This window comes from Pecten maximus, chromosome 2, assembly GCF_902652985.1.
Source record: "Pecten maximus chromosome 2, xPecMax1.1, whole genome shotgun sequence".
Lineage (NCBI taxonomy): Eukaryota > Metazoa > Mollusca > Bivalvia > Pectinida > Pectinidae > Pecten > Pecten maximus.
The window spans coordinates 45,259,798-45,282,662 of record NC_047016.1 but is presented as its reverse complement, the minus strand read 5'-3'; the positions used below and the strand labels follow the sequence as shown (position 1 = coordinate 45,282,662).

Below are 22,865 nucleotides of genomic sequence, written 5' to 3'. Positions count from 1 at the left end.
TTGGCAATAATTTAGAACATTCTGATGAAATTAATAACACAATCTTCCCTACAACATCAAATTGTGATACATATTTCAACCCACTGTGATCCATTCCCAGACATGAGAGTCCTACTATATACCAGGTGTAAAGGTAAGACATGACAGTCCTACTATATACCAGGTGTAAAGGTAAGACATGACAGTCCTACTATATACCAGGTGTAAAGGTAAGACATGACAGTCCTACTATATACCAGGTGTAAAGGTAAGACATGAGAGTCCTACTATATACCAGGTGTAAAGGTAAGACATGACAGTCCTACTATATACCAGGTGTAAAGGTAAGACATGACAGTCCTACTATATACCAGGTGTAAAGGTAAGACATGACAGTCCTACTATATACCAGGTGTAAAGGTCAGACATGACAGTCCTACTATATACCAGGTGTAAAGGTAAGACATGACAGTCCTACTATATACCAGGTGTAAAGGTAAGACATGACAGTCCTACTATATACCAGGTGTAAAGGTAAGACATGACAGTCCTACTCTATACCAGGTGTAAAGGTCAGACATGACAGTCCTACTATATACCAGGTGTAAAGGTAAGACATGACAGTCCTACTATATACCAGGTGTAAAGGTAAGACATGACAGTCCTACTATATACCAGGTGTAAAGGTAAGACATGACAGTCCTACTCTATACCAGGTGTAAAGGTCAGACATGACAGTCCTACTATATACCAGGTGTAAAGGTAAGACATGACAGTCCTACTATATACCAGGTGTAAAGGTAAGACATGAGAGTCCTACTATATATCAGGTGTAAAGGTAAGACATGACAGTCCTACTATATATCAGGTGTAAAGGTAAGACATGACAGTCCTACTATATACCAGGTGTAAAGGTAAGACATGACAGTCCTACTATATACCAGGTGTAAAGGTAAGACATGACAGTCCTACTATATACCAGGTGTAAAGGTAAGACATGACAGTCCTACTATATACCAGGTGTAAAGGTTACTGAGATTTAGTTGTACATCAATCTTTATGTTGTCTAGTTCCTGGAGCCGAATATGCTGAGTAGGAAGGTAAGACATGAGTCCTACTATATACCAGGTGTAAAGGTTACTGAAAGTTGTACATATCATGTGTATAGTATACCTAGGAGCGTAAATCAACATAGGACTACTTTACCAGTAAGGTAAGACATGAACATCCCACTATAACCAGTGGTAACAACGATTACTATAATCAGTGTAAAGGAAACATACATCCTACATAGTACCAGTGTAACGGTAAACAGTACATCCACTATATACCAGTGTAAAGGTAAACATGACAGTCCACTATATACCAGTGTGTAAAGGTAAACATCATCACTACTAGTAACCAGTATGTAAAGGTAAGACAACATCATCGCATATAACACAGTGTAATGTCAAACAGTAAAGCCACATATATCAGTAAGGTAAACATGACGTCCTATAAACCAGGTGTAAAGTTACTGAATTTAGTGTACATCAACTTATGTGTACCGACGAATGTACTGTAAAAGAGGTTGACAATTCATACAGATTAGGCTGCAAAGATGTACTCTTCAGGGGAGAGTGAGTATTTATGTTTACCGCCAATCATCATCTGTGTGTCGAACACGATGTACTGTAAACAAGTAAACAACAACATCATCATCACAATAGGTTATAATATCATCATCTGTGTGTCGAACACGATGTACTGTAAACAGGTAAACAACAACATCATCACAATAGGTAACACTATGTACTGTAAACAGGTAAACAACATCATCACAATAGGTAACACGATGTACTGTAAACAGGTAAACAACATCATCATCACAATAGGTAACACGATGTACTGTAAACAGTTAAACAACATCATCGCAATAGGTAACACGATGTACTGTAAACAGGTAAACAACAACATCATCACAATAGGTAACACGATGTACTGTAAACAGGTAAACAACATCATCACAATAGGTAACACGATGTACTGTAAACAGGTAAACAACATCATCGCAATAGGTAACACGATGTACTGTAAACAGGTAAACAACATCATCACAATAGGTAACACGATGTACTGTAAACAGGTAAACAACAACATCATCACAATAGGTAACACGATGTACTGTAAACAGGTAAACAACATCATCACAATAGGTAACACGATGTACTGTAAACAGGTAAACAACAACAACATCATCACAATAGGTAACACGATGTACTGTAAACAGGTAAACAACATCATCACAATAGGTAACACGATGTACTGTAAACAGGTAAACAACAACATCATCACAATAGGTAACACGATGTACTGTAAACAGGTAAACAACAACATCATCACAATAGGTAACACGATGTACTGTAAACAGGTAAACAACAACATCATCACAATAGGTAACACGATGTACTGTAAACAGGTAAACAACATCATCACAATAGGTAACACGATGTACTGTAAACAGGTAAACAACATCATCACAATAGGTAACACGATGTACTGTAAACAGGTAAACAACATCATCGCAATAGGTAACACGATGTACTGTAAACAGGTAAACAACATCATCACAATAGGTAACACTGATGTACTGTAAACAGGTAAACAACATCATCACAATAGGTAACATGATGTACTGTAAACAGGTAAACACAACATCATCACAATAGGTAACACGATGTACTGTAAACAGGTAAACAACATCATCACAATAGGTAACACGATGTACTGTAAACAGGAAAAACAACATCATCACAATAGGTAACACGATGTACTGTAAACAGGTAAACAACATCATCACAATAGGTAACACGATGTACTGTAAACAGGTAAACAACAACATCATCACAATAGGTAACACGATGTACTGTAAACAGGTAAACAACAACATCATCACAATAGGTAACACGATGTACTGTAAACAGGTAAACAACATCATCACAATAGGTAACACGATGTACTGTAAACAGGTAAACAACAACATCATCACAATAGGTAACACGATGTACTGTAAACAGGTAAACAACAACATCATCACAATAGGTAACACGATGTACTGTAAACAGGTAAACAACAACATCATCACAATAGGTAACACGATGTACTGTAAACAGGTAAACAACAACATCATCACAATAGGTAACACGATTAACTGTAAACAGGTAAACAACATCATCACAATAGGTAACACGATGTACTGTAAACAGGTAAACAACAACATCATCACAATAGGTAACACGATGTACTGTAAACAGGTAAACAACATCATCAGCAATAGGTAACACGATGTACTGTAAACAGGTAAACAACATCATCACAATAGGTAACACGATGTACTGTAAACAGGTAAACAACAACATCATCACAATAGGTAACACGATGTACTGTAAACAGGTAAACAACATCATCGCAATAGGTAACACGATGTACTGTAAACAGGTAAACAACATCATCACAATAGGTAACACGATGTACTGTAAACAGGTAAACAACAACATCATCACAATAGGTAACACGATGTACTGTAAACAGGTAAACAACATCATCACAATAGGTAACACGATGTACTGTAAACAGGTAAACAACATCATCGCAATAGGTAACACGATGTACTGTAAACAGGTAAACAACATCATCACAATAGGTAACACGATGTACTGTAAACAGGTAAACAACATCATCATCACGATAGGTAACACGATGTACTGTAAACAGGTAAACAACATCATCATCACAATAGGTAACACGATGTACTGTAAACAGGTAAACAACAACAACATCATCACAATAGGTAACACGATGTACTGTAAACAGGTAAACAACAACATCATCACAATAGGTAACACTATGTACTGTTAACAGGTAAACAACAACATCATCACAATAGGTAACACGATGTACTGTAAACAGGTAAACAACATCATCATCACAATAGGTAACACGATGTACTGTAAACAGGTAAACAACAACATCATCACAATAGGTTATGATATTGTGAAATGTAGAATTTTAAATATGTAAATCTGTAATTATCTGATCAAATGTTAGTTATGCTATCAGTACAGAGTATAGGCCATCTTACAAGGCTGGCGAGGACTATGTAGTCTAGTGGTAGGATGCCCATTTGGAGAGCAAGCCGTCGCTAGTTTAAGCCCTGGCCACAGGTACTTGGGGTCAGGAACTAAAGTAATAATGGATTATAACAACCAGAAACGGGTGTTTTTTTAAAAAGCGCTTTATAATCGATTCCAATGTTGTATCGCTGCATAAATAGATCAGAAATGATGTTACAAATTAAAATTGGACAATTCCATTATAACTTTAGTTCCTGACCCCAAGTACCTGTGGCCCTGGCAGGGTAATCTAACTCCTTCCTATCAGATTTGTTGCCATAGACCACTCCCATGTATTTGTATCTTGGGTTTTTTCGTCTTATGATCTACCAGCAGACCAAATTTTCCTTTTCAATCCAAATTCAAATCCTCGCCCCCCCTGGAAGGTCCGCAATAGCAAAAGGCACAACTAGGGCACTAGTCTGATATACACAGAAAGTTTCAAGGAGCTGCATCAAACGGTTATGGAGTTATAGCCCGGAAATAGTAATTTGGTTTTTTTGACTAAGTTTACATGGTGACAGAAAAAATGCCGAAAATGGAAGGTCCGCAATAGCAAAAGGCACAACTATGGCACTAGTCTGATATATACAGAAATTTTCAAGGAGCTGCATTGAACGGTTATGGAGTTATAGCCCGGAAAAGAATCTCGGACGGACACACGGATGGAGCCCAATTTAATATCTCCGCAAACGCGCTTTGCGGGGGATAAAAAGATAGGGTGAGGAATCTGGCCGTTGTATTTAGGTCTACATGTTGAAGATCTGTGTACAGAGTAAGAGATATTTACCTGCTATTATGTACTGCATGCTGTGGTGTGGTGGTACTGTGTGTTAGGAGAATTAGAATATGTAAATTAAGTTGAATGTGTTAAAACATGTAATACTGTGTTGATGATCATGTCTGTCACATAATCTGTTATATATAGAGGTGATGTTGGCTTTCGAGACACCAGCTTGATCAATAGTAATTTCTTTTAAAGAAATTTCAATAAGAGTTAAGAAAAAAATCAAAGTTTTCTTATGAAAAATTTTAAGCTAAGGAATGTTGATGAGACTGGGGCCAGGTGAAATATGTGAAAAGGATAATGGATGATGATTTTTTTAGTCCTTGCTATAGGGATTTGGTTTGGTTTGTTTTTGTTTAACGTCCTATTAACAGCCAGGGTCATTTAAGGACGTGCCAGGTTTTGGAGGTGGAGGAAAGCCGGAGTACCCGGAGAAAAACCACCGGCCTACCGTCAGTACCTGACAACTGCCCCACGTAGGTTTTGAACTCGCAACCCAGAGGTGGAGGGCTAGTGATAAAGTGTCGGGACATCTTAACCACTCTGCAGCTATAAGGAACACTGATAGTTATCATAACGCAAAGAAATCTAGATGAGGCTCAAATTTTAATCTCTGATTGAATCGAAATATCAAAAGTATCAAGTGACACATGACAAATTTTGAAAATGATTTTCCAGCTGTCAACAGCGATATGGGAAAGTGGATATCAACTTAGTAGATAAACAAGGAGCAATGATGGCTGATAAGTTTGGAGTATGATCATCTTCTCCGACAGTTCACCGGTTTATCTCAAATTTTAGACGTGGGAGATTTCTTTGTCAACCCCTAGGGTATGAAAGATTGTACGCGCTAACCTTCTGAACCGGAAGTACTTACGGAAGTACTTTGTGTGACGTCACCAATAGTTCACGCGTTGTTATTTAAATATGCATATTAGACACAGAGTTTTATGAAATGACAAGATGTACTATTGTTAACATCAGAATAACATAACTGATACCTTATTTCAGCGTCTGTTTGAATAAATATTGTGAAATAATTTTAGACCTTTGTTTTCATGTGTAATATTACTGGAACGCTTTTTTTTGGGTTGTGATGGGTACTTCTTCAAATGAGGATATTCATGCGCTGACCATGTGCATTTATTTACAAACATACCCTGACCATTGATTTCATATGCAATTATAAGTTGTGGGAGAAAAATAATCATTCCCTACCTAGGGAGTGTGACAAAGAAATCTCAACCCTCGGGGAAATTCATGAATGTCCGACACTCAGCAAGTCTCGGGTTGGACGTTCATGAATTCCTCATGGGGTTGAAATTTCTTTGTCACACCCCCAAGGCAGGGAACAATTCTATTACCTCATTTAAGTAAGATCACATATAGGGTGGTACAAATAAAAAATAACTGTTGACATCTGGCCCCTAAATCTTATTGGATCTAAAATGGGAAATAGATTTTCAGGTGTAGCACGTTCAGCAGTTTCATCTTAAGTGATACTTACGGCGCTAAACAGGAGAGCTCCCAGGCAAGAGTAGGCCAGTCTGGCATACTGTAATGGGAATAATCCGAATTGACATGTGACAGTTTCTGATACATTCATTTAATTAATTTTTTCTATGTAGCCAAAATCTCATACAGTACAGTTGTATCATTTTCATATATTTTTTTATAAAAAAATTATGCTGAATAATTCACCAATGAAGCCTATTACCTAATATTTTTGAGATTTAAGATAAAAACCTTTAAGATAAAGATATCTTCTTTTAAGCACGAAGAGAATAATAAAAAGTAAATAAATAAAAAATAGATAAACAAAAGTTTATCAACAATTTCAAAGACAAAATGAAAACTGAATTTCTGTGCAACTTGACCATATGATTACTTCGAAGATTTGTAAAATGTTAATTTTACAAATACAATAACTGTTAATTATAGTGAAACAAAAACAATGTGGATTGTCCTTTACTGACTCAAACGGTACCTACCTCATTTTGAATTATGGCACAAAGAAATCCAAAACATATGAGAACGATCAGAAATACAAACAGAAGACCACCCATCATCGTGAAATCAATCTGGAAAGGGATGAAAATGTACTATAAACTGACGTGCTAACTGACACTTTATCCTAATGTATATTTTGAAATTAGACAGCTAAACTAATAATGAAGATTCAATGAAAACATGAAAGATTGATTTTTTTTCATTATGTTAAAAAGTTATTATGATAATTGGGGGTCGATTTGCATTGAGTGTCCCGCTCAATATTGCTGAACATCCAAGTAACAATGACACTACAAACATCAGTAAGAAACTAGATATTCTTAGGGAGAAGGGTCAGGATGACCTAAATAATCCAGTCCACTCACCTTGGTTTGGAAAGCAAACACAGTCAGGGCAAAAGTCACAATCTAGAAAGTAATGAAAAGTGACATATACAAGAATGCTTATTAAAAAACAGGCCCATGGACCTGTACCACTTCATTTGTTTGATGATCCTCTAACTTTCATTTAGTTAAAAGAACTTTGTTTCAGGCCTTTCAGGTAATCAGAAGAAGTCCTTCATATGTTTGAACAATTTGACCTCTATGACCTTGAATATATGGTTCAAGGTCATTTCTTTTTGCAAAATTTGTGGGGCTCCGTCAAAGGAGCCTACCAGCTCAATATCATAATTCTTGGCCTTTTGGTTAACTAGAAGAGGTTTTAAGGAATTTTAACCCTGTGACCTTGAACATGGGTTAAGGTCATTTGTTTTTGCAAACATTGTTTACCATATTATAAGGAACCTTTCGGCCAAATATCATGACTCTGGAAGTCTTGGTAAGTGAGAAGTCACTTAAATTGTTTTAAGGATTTTGACCGGTGACCTTGAAAATGGGGTCCAACATTTGTAATATTGCAGACTTTGTCAAGCCTCATCCAAGGAATCTATCAGCCAAATATCAAGACTCTAGGTCTCTTCGTTAGTGAGAAATTGTCATTCGAATGTTTCAATAAAATTGACCCCTGTGACCTTGAATATGAATCAAGGTCATTTCTTTTCACAATTTTTTTTGTCAGGTCTCATCCAGGAAACCTACTAGCCAAATATCTTAGTGAGAAGTTGTCTAGTCAAATCTGGTTAGATCTCCTCATATCTAATCAACTTTCGTTAACCTACCCATATCTAGTCAACTCAGGCAGACCTTCCCATATAATGTCATGTCTAACCTACCCATATCTAGTCAACTCAGGCAGACCTTCCAATATAATGTCATGTCTAACCTACCCAGATCTAGTCAACTCAGGCAGACCTTCCAATATAATGTCATGTCTAACCTACCCAGATCTAATCAACGCAGGCAGGCCTTCCCATATAATGTCATGTCTATTTAACCTACCCATATCTAGTCAACGCAGGCAGATCTTCCCATATAATGTCACCTCTACTTAAAGGGACATCATGGTAAAAACGTTGTAATTTTCAATGAATGTACGTGTTTTGTTCCTTTCCAGTTATATTTCTGTGCTGTCCCAATGTTCACAGTCGATCCTCATGTCCAGCTTGACCACTTGATTTAGTTGGGAATCCCCCTCTAAATTTAGCGCGGAAATTATTTTTAAATCATCACGTAACTGTTTTGAAATCGAGGCAACACAAACACACGATAGTTTACAAGGCGAATTGGATTAGTTGGACAACGATATTATACAGTGGTTTAAATGTTAAATAACACGTTCTGTATATATTCCGGTACATATATTTATGTGTAAATAAGTGTAAACACCGTACATATAGTATAGTGACAGTAGCGATGTACTGGTACAGACTGTATAAATATTACCGAGTTTGTGTAAATATTACCGAGATTGTCATGACCTACTATCCAGCAATCAAGCAGAATACGAGCAGCGTCCGTATTACGTACTGCTGTTTTCATGTTTGAACTGTTACAGTCTATTGTACTGCTTCCCCAGTTTAATTCTAGGATTGTGTTTGACCCATTTTCCAATTATTCTCTTCATTGCGGAAGCTGTTATCGTTTTCAACCGCAGTCGATTCACATTGGAAGCCATTTTTGTTTTCAGGTGTTTTAGTTTGTTGTGCGCATGCGTGTTATCATATATGTCACAAAATTTGCATATTCAGACTATTGATCAACGAATTGTGATAACCTTTTTATAATTAATAATTGATGTTTTTCATATACATATATCATCAAATTCGAATGGTTAGTGTTCATAAGGATACTTTTTTTAAAGATATACCCAATAATATGAAACAAGAGGCCCAATGGGCCTGTATCGCTCACCTGGTTCTACAGCAAATTTGCAGTTGATTGAGGTCATTTCTACAGATACTATGCTGATAACCAATTTATTCAATGCATATTATTGGCCTAATATCGGGTCTTGGTGACTCTTGGCTATCACAAGATTTAAAAATATTTCACCCCTGTGACCTTGAATGTAGATCAATGTCATTCATTTGAACACACTTGGTAGCCCTACACCCCAGCATGCTACAGACAGGCCCAACCTCAAGTGCCTGAGCCTCTTGGTGTTTGAGAAGAAGTTGTTTGAAGATATTAGCCAAATCTACCCATGTGACCTTGAATGAAGGTCAAGGTCATTCATTTTAACAAACTTGGTAGCCCTTCATCCCAGCATGCTACAGGTCAAATATCAAGTTTCAGGCCTCTTGGTTATTGAGAAGAAGTTGTTTTAAGATTTAAGCCTATTTGACCCATGTGACCTTGGATGAAGGTCAAGGTGATTTCTTTGAACAAATTTTGTAGCCCTTCAACCAAGCATGCTACAGGCCCAATATCAAGTCCCTGGGCCTCTTGGTTATTGAGAAGAAGTCATTTGAAGATTATAGCCTATTTGAGCCCTGTGACCTTGAATGAAGGTCAAGGTGATTTCTTTGAACAAACTTGGTAGCGCTTCACGCCAGCATACTACAGGCCCAATATCACATCCCTGGGCTTCTTGGTTATTGAGAAGAAGTTGTTTGAAGGTTATAGCCTATTTGACCCATGTGACCTTGAATGAAGGTCAAGGTCATTTATTTGAACAAACTTGGTAGCCCTTTAGCCAAGCATGCTACAGGCCCAATATCAAGTCCCTGGGCTTCTTGGTTATTGAGAAGTCGTTTGAAGATTATAGCCCATTTGACCCATGTGACCTTGAATGAAAGTCAAGGTGATTTCTTTGAACAAACTTGGTAGCCCTTCACCCAAGCATGCTACAGTCCCAATATCAAGTCCCTGGGCCTCTTGGTTATTGAGAAGAAGTCGTTTGAAGATTATAGCCTATTTGACCCCTGTGACCTTGAATGAAGGTCAAGGTCATTCATTTGAACAAACTTGGTATTCCTTCACCCCAGCATGCTACAGGCGCAATATCAAGTCCATGGGCCTCTTGGTTATTGAGAAGAAGTTGTTTGAAGATTATAGCCTATTTGACCCCTGTGACCTTGAATGAAGGTCAAGGTCATTTATTTGAACAAACTTGGTAGCCCTTCACCACAGCATGCTACAGGCCCAATATCAAATCCCTGGGCCTCTTGGTTATTGAGAAGAAGTCGTTTGAAGATTATAGCCTATTTGACCCATGTGACCTTGATTGAAGGTCAAGGTGATTTCTTTGAACAAACTTGGTAGCGATTCACCCCAGCATGCTACAGGCCCAATATCACATCCCTGGGCCTCTTGGTTATTGAGAAGAAGTCGTTTGAAGATTATAGCCTATTTGACCCATGTGACCTTGAATGAAGGTCAAGGTCATTTATTTGAACAAACTTGGTAGCCCTTTAGCCAAGCATGCTACAGGCCCAATATCAAGTCCCTGGGCCTCTTGGTTATTGAGAAGAAGTCATTTGAAGATTATAGCCTATTTGACCCATGTGACCTTGAATGAAGGCCAAGGTCATTCATTTGAACAAACTTGGTAGCCCTTCACCCCAGCATGCTTCAGGCCCAATATCAAGTCCTTGGGCCTCTTGATTATTGAGAAGAAGTTGTTTAAATGAAAAAGTTGACGCCGGACGGACGGCCGGACGGACGGACGGACGACGGACGCCGCACCACAGCATAAGCTCACTTGCCCTTCGGGCAGGTGAGCTAAAAATACAAAATAAAAATTGGTTTACCGTGATGTTCCTTTAACCTACCCATATCTAGTCAACTCAGACAGACCTTCCCATATAATGTCATGTCTACTTAACCTACCCATATCTAGTCAACTCAGGCAGACCTTCCCATATAATGTCACCTCTACTTAACCTACCCATATCTAGTCAACTCAGACAGACCTTCCCATATAAAGTCACCTCTACTTAACCTACCCATATCTAGTCAACTCAGGCAGACCTTCCCATATAATGTCATGTCTAACCTACCCATATCTAGTCAACTCAGGCAGACCTTCCCATATAATGTCATGTCTAACCTACCCATATCTAGTCAACTCAGGCAGACCTTCCCATATAATGTCACCTCTACTTAACCTACCCATATCTAGTCAACTCAGGCAGATCTTCCCATATAATGTCATGTCTACTTAACATACCCATATCTAGTCAACTCAGGCAGACCTTCCCATATAATGTCATGTCTACTTAACATACCCATATCTAGTCAACTCAGGCAGACCTTCCCATATAATGTCATGTCTAACCTACCCATATCTAGTCAACGCAGGCAGACCTTCCCATATAAAGTCACCTCTATCTAACCTACTCATATCTAGTCAACTGTATGAGAGAACTGCGTAGTGTGAAAATGAGTGTACTTACTGCTGTTACTCCCACTGCAAACAACACCGAATTCTCATTGTATGTCCTGTAAATCAAGGATTACATATAAACACAACAAAAATATTTAGAGGAATACAACTCTGTTTTGGCTTTACTTTAACAGTTGTTACAGTTACCTATATCTTTGAGTATATGTTAGGCAACAAAGTCAGTGTTGATATTTCATTATGTTTTTGGGTCAAATATACCTTAAAAATATTATCTTTATCCAATAAAACTGAATTTCTTTAAACTTCATTCATTATCAATATTTTTAACATTAAATTGGCAGGACAAATCTTCCTTGATAAGAATGACCTGGGTTGAACAGGTAACATTATACTGGTGGGACAAATCTTCCTCGATAAGAATGGTTACAGTTACCTATATCTTTGAGTATACAGTCAAACCTCGATGATTCGAACTTCGTTGATTTGAATTTCTCGCTGTATCAAACTTTTTGCTTGGTCCCGAATTTTCTCACTATATAACACTACTAACGAAACTATGTATGATTCGAATTTTTATAAATCGAAGTTTTCGATGTATCGAACTTTTTTCATGACCCGTTAGCTATGATATTATAGGTAATTGACATCTCATGATTCGAACAAAAAATTTACCTGTACTGACCAATGGACAGGTGTTTGTCGTGACCCCTGCGGCAAGATTTCACACCTCTCCCCCAAATGCCCTGACTGACAATAGGGATAACGATAGCGTGTGTTGTCACTCCCAGTCATGGGGTTAATTAATAATCAGACCAAATTGATAGATAAAAGGTGTATTTAGAAGTCATGACATTTAATCACTCCGGTAAAACATTTCGGTAGTCGTCTCTGATAATCTCCACCACAATTGAAATCAGCGGTCGGTGAGTAAATTTTACGGAACTGTAAAACAACCGGACCAATTTTAAACACAAACTTATACATAAATATCCAAGTAAATCGATTATTTGTCATTCAATCATGCATTCTCCAACCGATCGGCATTCCGTATTTTATATGCACATAACGTAAACGCACGTGTCTTTAGCAGAAAAGCCTAACGAATTACGTAAGTGTGCATTGTACTTCTTTTGCTTTATCTGTTAAACGCGATATAAGTGTTTTGTAACCGATACATATTTTGTTTAATTAATAAAATGCTTAGGTATAATTAATGAAAAGAATTTTTATTTTGTTGTGTTTGAGGTATAAATTAACTAAACTTTTCGATGTGAGCCTGACAGGCGACGATCAACACGAAGACACTGAGGACATGTAACGTTAACAGATATGGTCATTATCAAGAAAACATAGATCTATTGTCAACCATGAATAATTCGAAGTCCCGCTGTTTCGAAGTTTTTCTGTTAGTCCCTTGAACTTCGAAACATCGAAGTTTGACTGTATGTTAGGCAACAAAGTCAGTGTTGATATTTCATTATGTTTTTGGGTCAAATATACCTTAAAAATATTATCTTTATCCAATAAAACTGAATTTCTTTAAACTTCATTCATTAACAATATAATATTTTTAACATTAAATTGGCAGGATAAATCTTCCTTGATAAGAATGACCTAGGTTGAACAGGTAACATTATACTGGGCAGACAAATCTTCCTTGATAAGATTGACCTGGGTTGAACAGGTAACATTATACCAGCGGGACAAATCTTCCTTGATAAGATTGACCTGGGTTGAACAGGTAACATTATATTGGTGGGACAAATCTTCCTTGATAAGATTGACCTGGGTTGAACAGGTAACATTATACTGGTGGGACAAATCTTCCTTGATAAGAATGACCTGGGTTGAACAGGTAACATTATACTGGGCAGACAAATCTTCCTTGATAAGATTGACCTGGGTTGAACGGGTAACATTATATTGGCCGGACAAATCTTCCTTGATTTGAATGACCTGGGTTGAACAGGTAGCATTTATACAGGTGGGACAAATCTTCCTTGATTGGAATGTCCTGGGTTGAACAGGTAACAGTATCAAAGATCTGTGATACAGTTGTTTGGTAACTCAATCCTTACCCGGCCACGCCTCCCAACAGGAACCCTTCACATATCGTCTGTCAAATAAAACAGAAATGTTAAATTGGGATGATTCCATTAATTACACAAAAAAAACACTGTCTAAACTGACACTTGCAGGGTCAATACTTGGTCCTAATATACAGGTTCTAAGATCATACAAGTTTATTAATTAAAGTGACAAAATATATGTTTTTACAGACTGACCGAGATGAAAATGTGACTGCTTGCTAGATCGTAAGAATTTCACTGTATTTCTACTAGATATTAAACAGAACTTAACATGTTTTTTATTTAGTTAAAGTATCCAATTACTCTTTTAGTTCAATATTGGTTCAATCGTGATTCGTGATACATAAAACTTAAACTTCCAAATGAATATTTTTGTGAATATTGGACACAAAGACAACTCTCTCTGAATATCCTACCCATTCAATTACCTGCATTAAATTTAACACTCACATAGATTTCCCAAAAGTAGCTGACTTACAAGTTACAAATCCAAAAAATAAATACTCTCTGACTTACAAAAATGCCGAGTAAGATCATATTGACAGGATATTGACGTCGGACATCAGGACAACAAGCCAAGGCGATGATCATCACAAACGTTAGAACTCTAAAACATCGAAAAAAGTATCCAATCAAATAAATTTGACATTTCTATAGTTTTTTGTATGACTTAACATATCACTAGAGGTATTCCATCACTCTACATTGACCGTAGCTTATAGTACATTTCAACATTTACTTTAGATAGGAGCAGAATTGCTATGTAAGAGAAAAGACAAGTACTTGGGATATTCTGTACATGATCGGGTCTCAAAATCATCAACTTTGGACATTTTCTATTGTAAACAGGAATCATTCATTATGATTTTACCTTCTAATGAAATCAAATACCTGACAACATTTTTATTTTTAATTGTAGATGGATATTGATAAATTTCAATTTATGGATTCTTTCTAAAGCTCAGATGATTGATTTAAGAATAAAATGTGGAAATGAAGGAACCATCCATCTCCTAGCTCTCTTGATCCTTAATATAAAACTTCATACTCACATAGCAACATACCACATCCATGGATTCAGGGCCGCAAACTGCTGCACAGGTGGTCTACAGAAATCAAACGTATAACACTTCAAATCATAGCATTTACAGACAGATATATTATCATACCTTGTTTAAAGAAAATTTCTAGACGAAATTTCAACCTCCTGTTTACTGATTGTGATCTATTATTCCCAGTACATGGCATAATAATGCATAGTGAAACCTGACTTAACCGACCACTGACTTACCCGATCACTGACTTTACAAATCACTGATTTTACTGACCACTGACTTTACTGACCACTGACTTAACTGACCACTGACTTTACCGACCACTGACTTTTCTGACCACTGACTTTACCAACCACTGACTTAACCAACCACTGAATTTTCCGACCACAGACTTAACCGACCACTGACTTCACGACCACTGACTTTACGACCACAGACTTTACTGACCACTGACTTTACCAACCACTGACTTTACCGACCACTGACTTTACTGACCACTGACTTTTCCCACCACTGACTTTACCGACCCGACTCAACCAACCACTGACTTTACCGACCATTGACTTAACTGACCACTGACTTTACCGACCACTGACTTAGAAACTTTACCAACCACTGACTTTACCAACCACTGACTTTACCGACCACTGACTTTGCCAACCACTGACTTTACCAACGTCCTGTAACATACCACCGATCCAACAGAATGACTACCTGCTCCACAGTCTATTGAACAACAAAAGTAATCCATTAACAAGAGGCACATGGGCCTTAATGGTCACCTGAGTTCTGAAATATTTCAGTGAATCTGATCCTTTTAGACCCCGCCCATCAGCCCCTGGGGATCAGTCAGGGCCAACTTGTGCGTACCATTAAATTGTAATCACATACTGTAAATGTATTATTTTGATATCAGTTTGCTTAATCTGAATCTACAAATGAAAATAAAAACAGTATGAAATATATATGGAATTGTATTGACAAATAGTCTGATATATGAATATTATACAGATATGTGCAAAAAAAACAAATACCCATGATATGTGTCTACATTTTATTGTTAGATATACAGGTAATACCTATGCCCTGGGACACAAATGCTGGGTCATTATTACCTTATCGATTTATGAATCAGGGGAAGCAACTCTTACTTATTTCTGTTCAAACTATATATACGCTAATTATGCGAAGGTGGATCAATCGTGAAAATTACCCCCATACATATAGTTTACATAGTGAAATCAAAAATTAACCCCCAGTAAAAATAACCCTGTTTACAGCAATATGATTCTAACTAAGTTAGAATAAAATTAATTTCAATAGAAATTCAACAAATGATAATCAAAAATAGTCATAAATGCTTGCTCATTTTGCTGGTAATAAGGACACCATTCTGAGCGAACATGTGAGACTCATAGATACAGAAAAAACTGGTGTGAAAATAGGAGGAAAAGTCAAAGTTTAAATCTAAATACCAATCTCCTACTTATACCTGTGTACAGGTTAACACACAAGTCAAGATAGAAACAGTCTGAGTCAATCTCCATATCCTACACTAGGTGCTCCAGGTGCATGCTAGGTTGTGCCAACTTGATTTCTCATTTTAAACCTTACAGATCAGATAAAGAGAGTATTAGTAAAGATACTTACGCATACAGGAACAGAACTATAAATAGAATGGTGACTAGGATCTGACACAGCAGAATGCTATACACCTTTCGGATGAAACCTGAAAATATACAGCCATTGTTTAATGAATCTAATAGTGCAAGAAAAAACTGATAATTTCCTCCACAGTGTTTTCATGTTAATTTATATCCAAAGTTGGGCATCATTCCCAACTGTGTATTTTCCCAAAATCATTAATTCTGGATTTTTAGGAGATGAGATTAAGTCCAGTTATTTAGACTATGTTTCCCATTTTCAGCACAAAGTTCCACCAGGTAAGAATTTCCTCAAATGGCTAAAAAAAGCACGAATTCAGTTCTCCTTCGGTGCCCCTTAGTGTGCAAATTGCGAATAAACGTGTGTTTGGTCGATTTGAATCATCAAAACAATAATTCATCATTAAATCTATTCATCATGATACATATAACAACTTTTTGCAATGCATGTTGTTAAATCAAAATCAAAAGAAAAAGTATATACCGTTTCGTCACTCTGTGCTTCGATCGCATGGATATGTTTACAATCAACTGTTCCCGCCAGAGGGCGCAACATGTTGCCTATATTTGGGTTATCATTATATATTTGATGTGTACTTTCCCCAAACTTAAACTGACCCAAGCTACGGAACATTGGCTATGTGGCAAATTACTATTGACCGCAAATTCTTTTGTCTGGATAGAAGTTTTATCAATTCTGCCTGAATTAAAAAAAGCATACTTGACTAAATTGTCCCTTTAAACCTACCCATCCGGATTGTCTTCTCACTGAAGGCAAAGTTGTCGCCCATGTTGAAGCCTTGGGTTGAATCATCGTCATTCATTTTGATTGGTTTTACCTCACCCTCAGGTGTCTTTCTTTAAATCTACAAAAAGATAACTATATATAATATATATATCATATTAATCTGAACACACATTGAAATGTGTCTGCATTTCAGACATCAAGGCCCAATGGGCTTGTATCGCTCATCTGGTTCTACTGCAACTTTGAAGTTGATCTAGGCCACTTCTGTAGATACTATAGTGATTACGAATTTATTCAAATATCAGAGCACACTAGGTTTATTCATGTCAATAAATTTTCATTCAAGCATACTATTGGCCAAGTATCAGGTCTTTGAACAAACTTGGTAGTCCTTCACTCCAGCATACTACAGACCCAATTATCAAGTCCCTGGGCCTCTTGGTTATTGAGACGTCGTTTAAAAAATTATTTCTGCCTATTTGACCGCTGTGACCTTGAATGTAGGTCAAGGTCATTCATCTGAACATACTTGGTAGTCCTTTACCCAACCATGCTCCAGAATCAATATTGAGTTCCTGGGCCTCTTTGTTATTGAAAAGAAGTTGATTATAGATTTTAGCTGATTTGACCACAGTGCCCTTGAACATTGGTCAAGGTCAATTATTTGAACAATTTCATGGCCCTTCACCAAGCATGCTACAGGGCCAATATCAACTCCCTCAACCTCTTGTAAGTTTGGCTGTTGAGAAAAAGTTGGTTAAAGATTTAAGCCTAATTGACCCTGTGCCCTTGAATGCAGGTCGAGGTCATTCATTTTAACAAATTGGTGGCTCTTTGTCCCAGCATACTACGGGACCAATATCAACTCCCAGAATCTCTTGGTTATTGAGTAGATGTTGTTTAAAGATTTTAGCCTATTTGAACTCTGTGACCTTGAAAGTCAGTCAAGGTCATTCATTTGAACAAACTTGGTAGCCCTTCACCTCAGTATGCCACAAGGATATTATCAAGTCTCTGTGGCTATATTGGTTATTGAAGAAGTGTTTAAATGGAAAAGTTGATGCTGGCCGGACGGACAACAGATGACGGATGCTGTTGTGCCATGACATAAATTCACCTGCCCAAAGAGCTATAAATGCACAAAGCTGAAAACTTCTTATCTTTTCCAGAAATTTCTGATTATGACTTATTTTCAATCATCTGCCCACTACTAGTAGTAATTACTCAGGACCTCAATAGGAACTTTCATTAGTCCATGCTGTATTAAAACTCAAGAAATTAGTGTAAGTATCTTATCATTGAAGATATCCAATCTACCTACAACTACTGAGTAGACCCTTTTCAATGGATGTGTTTCAAAACAGGGAGAAAACATTAAAAACTTCATTAAAATATAAATATATAATACTCCAAATATTCATGGAAGCAATTTAATTATATTTTTGTCACAGTTAATTGCCTGGTACCTTAGCTTCTAAAGTTGAGTTTAAGGGACCATTGGACAAGTTTGATATATGAAACTTTTTTTAACTTAGGAAGGGAGGTGATCAGGAAGGGAAGTAATTTTTCTATAGCAAATTAATTATACGCTCCCCTTCGATTTTGTTTACTTGTGCATGCCTAGCGGGCCAAGTGTGTTACCCAGTTAAAAATGTAGTTGCTTAGCACTTTTCTTCCACACAAGATATCAGAAAAGTTGGCAAGTATGTGATGTTAATCACATCAGACTTACTACACTATTGGCACTGGGACCGGTTTCTGTCGGAGAGCAGGATATGAATATTCGATCTACACGACTTGGAACTCGCATCTAGATCTATCACTAGATATTTCTTTTTCAACAAACAAAATTTCATTAAAATCCATCCATGAATGAAGTCAAGGTAATTGATAGAAAAAAAACCTCAAAATACAAAGAATTCACAAGAGTTTCGTAGAATTAAATTTTGGAACTTAAATTTGGCCAACAACTGTAATTTCTGTGAAAATCAATGAAACCAGCTATAGGACAATCTATTATGGTTATGCGGCTGCATACAGATATAATCATACAATGTGTGTGCTTGTATACATATATATACACTATATATACACGATTGAAACAGCTGCAAGCCCCTATCATCTATGATACATGATGATGATAAATCACATGCTGTGTTATGCTAATATTTTAGCAACATAATCGCTGAAATGTTAAATTTATATAACAGTCACCATACGAAATTAACGCCAGAATTTCCTTCGATCAAAAAGAATAACTTATGATACGTACGTCTAATTGAACTTGAAATCAAATAGCATTAAGCTTACTTTTTGTCTGTATCAACGATATATTTTGTAGATGATTCTCCTATCACGTCAGCAACGACTCGAAAGAGAAACTACGGGAAATACCATTGAGTGGATTGTTTCGTATGACTCTTAAAATATATTTAAATTTCAATTACTAAATGTATAAAGGGACTTAACAGTAAAATATCATTTAAAATTAATAAAATTAAAGATTTAGTCAGATATATGCCAAAATAGTTAATGGAAATGCACGATTATTTTTTTTTTTCAATTTACGAAACTAATTCAAAACATACCAGCTTCGCTGATTTCCCCGGGTGGTTTGGATTGTTGTCCACTTCCTCAAGACTTTTTTGGAGAACGGCACTACCATTTATAAAATAAGTATGTTGACGGTGTTCTTCTGTCCCGGAATGAACACAATATATGTTTCATCGGTTAAGATAGTCAAATATTGCGTAATAGCATGATTTATCGTAGGGATCGCATTCCTGTAAACCATAAGTTCGCTTACTTCGCGCGCGAAATTTTTTATCAGCTGCTCGTAGATTCAACACTTGTTTCGTTGACTTTTCAGAGCATCATTGAGTCGATCAAGGCTGTATGTAATTCGACTGAAAAGAACCTATTTAAATATGCTTCTATTGACTATTATCCATTTTAACCTTTTTTTACAGACATGCGGTTTCGTACTAAATAAGTTCTTTAAAGACCACACAAAAAATTCCAACCATCATTTCTTCAGTGACTGATCTATTCCTGTGTATATTCACTAAGGAGGTTAATATATAGGGAGTTACCACCCCTCCCTTTTTCATCCACATTTTAGCTGCTGTTATTTTATGAGCTGTACATAATACTTGAATACTTGAACAATTTGTGTGAATATAATATTCATTTAATCACAACCAGGACTATTATTATAATTAATGGAAACAATAATTAGTAATCATTGTGCAACTGGTATGTGAATATACATGGAGATGTAACCATTCCTCTTAAAGAAATGACAATCATGTTTCATCAAAGCTAAAGCTTTCAATGACACGAAGTCTGATTCTGTAATTAAATCTTACTTGTATAAATAAAGGAGAGGAAAAATGCACAGCCAAACAGGGTTCGAACCCTGGACCTCCAAACACTGGCCAGATGCCGGATGACCATCAATGTTCCTTAACTTGAAATTTTCAATAGGAATCCATTGCGGAATTTAAGGAAGTATCCTTAACGAAGATATATTCCTGGTTTTTTTTGTAAAAGTCACAAACTTTTATCACTTCCTGCTCTGCCGGAAGTGTTCATATCATGGCATGTCAAATTGTAAAATAATATTTATTGGCCTTAAGTGGTAATAAAGACACTGATTTACGTAAAGGCTAAAGAATTGTCTTTGAGGTCAGATCTTTCACCCTCAAGTATGCAAATGTAATCAGTCAAAAAACAGGTGAACAAGTTTGAAAAATTTCTGGCTAGTTGCCAATTTTTCACCATGATCCACTACTTTTTTGATACCAGTTTTTTATTCTCCTGATTTCCTGAAGGAAACTTCCTCAAACACTTATAGCTAGCAAAACATGCATTTGACATGAGCTAAATTTATAGGTGCCAATATCAATGCTATTAATATCACCTACAGGACCCAGGAAAAACTTTCAAAAGCACTCGTCCATCGGACGAGTTGCCTGAATAAAAGTACTCGTCCAAACAAAGAATTCACTTGTCCAGAAAATTTCAGAATTATCTGCTATACCACATTCTCATTTTTCACATGGCTGTTTACCAATTGTATTCAATACGTTTACGCTTGATCTTATAATGTTCATTACGTTAGTAAAGTTTTAATCCATCGATAGAAAGACTGATGATTCAACTAATACAGGAATGTAGCGAATGTAAACATCGGGAAATAGGTCACATTACGCGAGAAATTGTGAGAAAGTTTTCAATGAACCAGTATTAAATATAGCTGTGACTTAATCAGTTATTTGTCAGAAATCATAAGGGTTACCGTTTTCATTTGAATCAGTCGTGTCAACACAACTGCCATCCTGTTTTTCAGGTTGACTGACAATAAAAATAACCATCCAATTTTCGTTGAGCCATTTTTATGCACACATCCTCGGACAACACCCATTATACTAACATGTCGCCCGGAACACTCGGAGGTTATCGGTCATCGTACATGACTTCCGATTTACAGACGTAGATAGTCCTACTTACCTGCTATCATGCAGTAATTTTACTATTTTCCGTAATAATGGCACAAAAAAGAATACATAACTAACAATGCATCAAATTTTAAGCAATTTTATTAACGAATACTGAAATAACAGAGAAATTCTACTCGTCCGACGGAATATGATTATATTACAAGTAGAGTTCAAATTTTAATTGATTAATTTACATTGTTATAATTCAGCTTTGCAGATGATTATGTTGTGAACACTTGTCAAGTATATATATGTTTACTGTAAATCACTTATATTTCGCATGGGGTTTATTTTCGTGTCAATTTGTGTGGAGAGTCAAATGCGAATTCAAATACCTCGCGCATATTTGTGTAAGAATGACAAGAATAAGTGACATCCATTTTTAATGTACCGTAATCTTTAGTTGGTGACCAGACATCTTCGTTTAAGTACAAATAGATGATAGATTATATACTTATATCAGAGTGTAATTTCATATCACAAAACACCAAAATTTCACCAAAAAAAAATAAGAAACCCTGCTGAACACTAATATTGTAGTTGAACTTGGACTAAATTACCTTTTAGACGACGTTTTAGTAAATTTATGTGCAGTAGGTACGGTCCCGAGGATCCTGGATGGTCACCTGGAAGACGTCGTACTTTATTTCCAGTGCTGTTGTGAAATCAATGAGCTGTTGTATGCGTGGTTATGTAAGCTTACATGTATGTCATTGACATACTTCACATCGCTTAATTCTACATGTTTGTTCACTGTTTCCGTAATTGGGCTAGTTGGGACCCGCAAATTATCTTTGGTTGTTTTAAAAAAAATTGGAGATCTGTGGCGTGGTCATGTCGGTGAAATGATACAGAAAACTACATATGAATAGATGTGAAAGCTTTATTTACAGTGAAAACATCGCACTTCAGACAACAGATTGTTTAATACACTTGTATATAGCTTATAGGCTATACAGGTACGGTAAATACAATTCGGTATGGACAGACACTGATATCGCATGACTGAATCACATGACCTTTCTTATACAGTCACATGACTCTCATAAACAAAATGGCTACCAACATGGAAATATTGCCGACCTGTTAATGTCATTCAAGAATTTTAAGTCATTTTGAGATCAGAATTCGCAATGAGGTGAGTTCGCAAA

General features: G+C 36.6%; 1 protein-coding gene across 1 annotated transcript; it reads right to left on the bottom strand.

Annotated features, from left to right (window-relative positions):
* Positions 1-1,559: 1,559 nt before the first annotated feature.
* On the bottom strand, positions 1,560-19,600 carry LOC117322232 (protein lifeguard 1-like). Its single transcript, XM_033877024.1, has 11 exons — positions 19,523-19,600; positions 17,213-17,330; positions 16,451-16,529; positions 14,798-14,851; positions 14,262-14,352; positions 13,734-13,771; positions 11,705-11,750; positions 7,293-7,334; positions 6,909-6,998; positions 6,425-6,472; positions 1,560-1,650 (listed from the first exon to the last, which is right to left on the bottom strand). Exons 2-11 carry the CDS (start codon positions 17,286-17,288, stop codon positions 1,567-1,569), a joined length of 648 nt encoding a protein of 215 aa, XP_033732915.1. The 5' UTR covers positions 17,289-17,330; positions 19,523-19,600; the 3' UTR covers positions 1,560-1,566.
* Between the last annotated feature and the right edge of the window lie 3,265 nt (positions 19,601-22,865).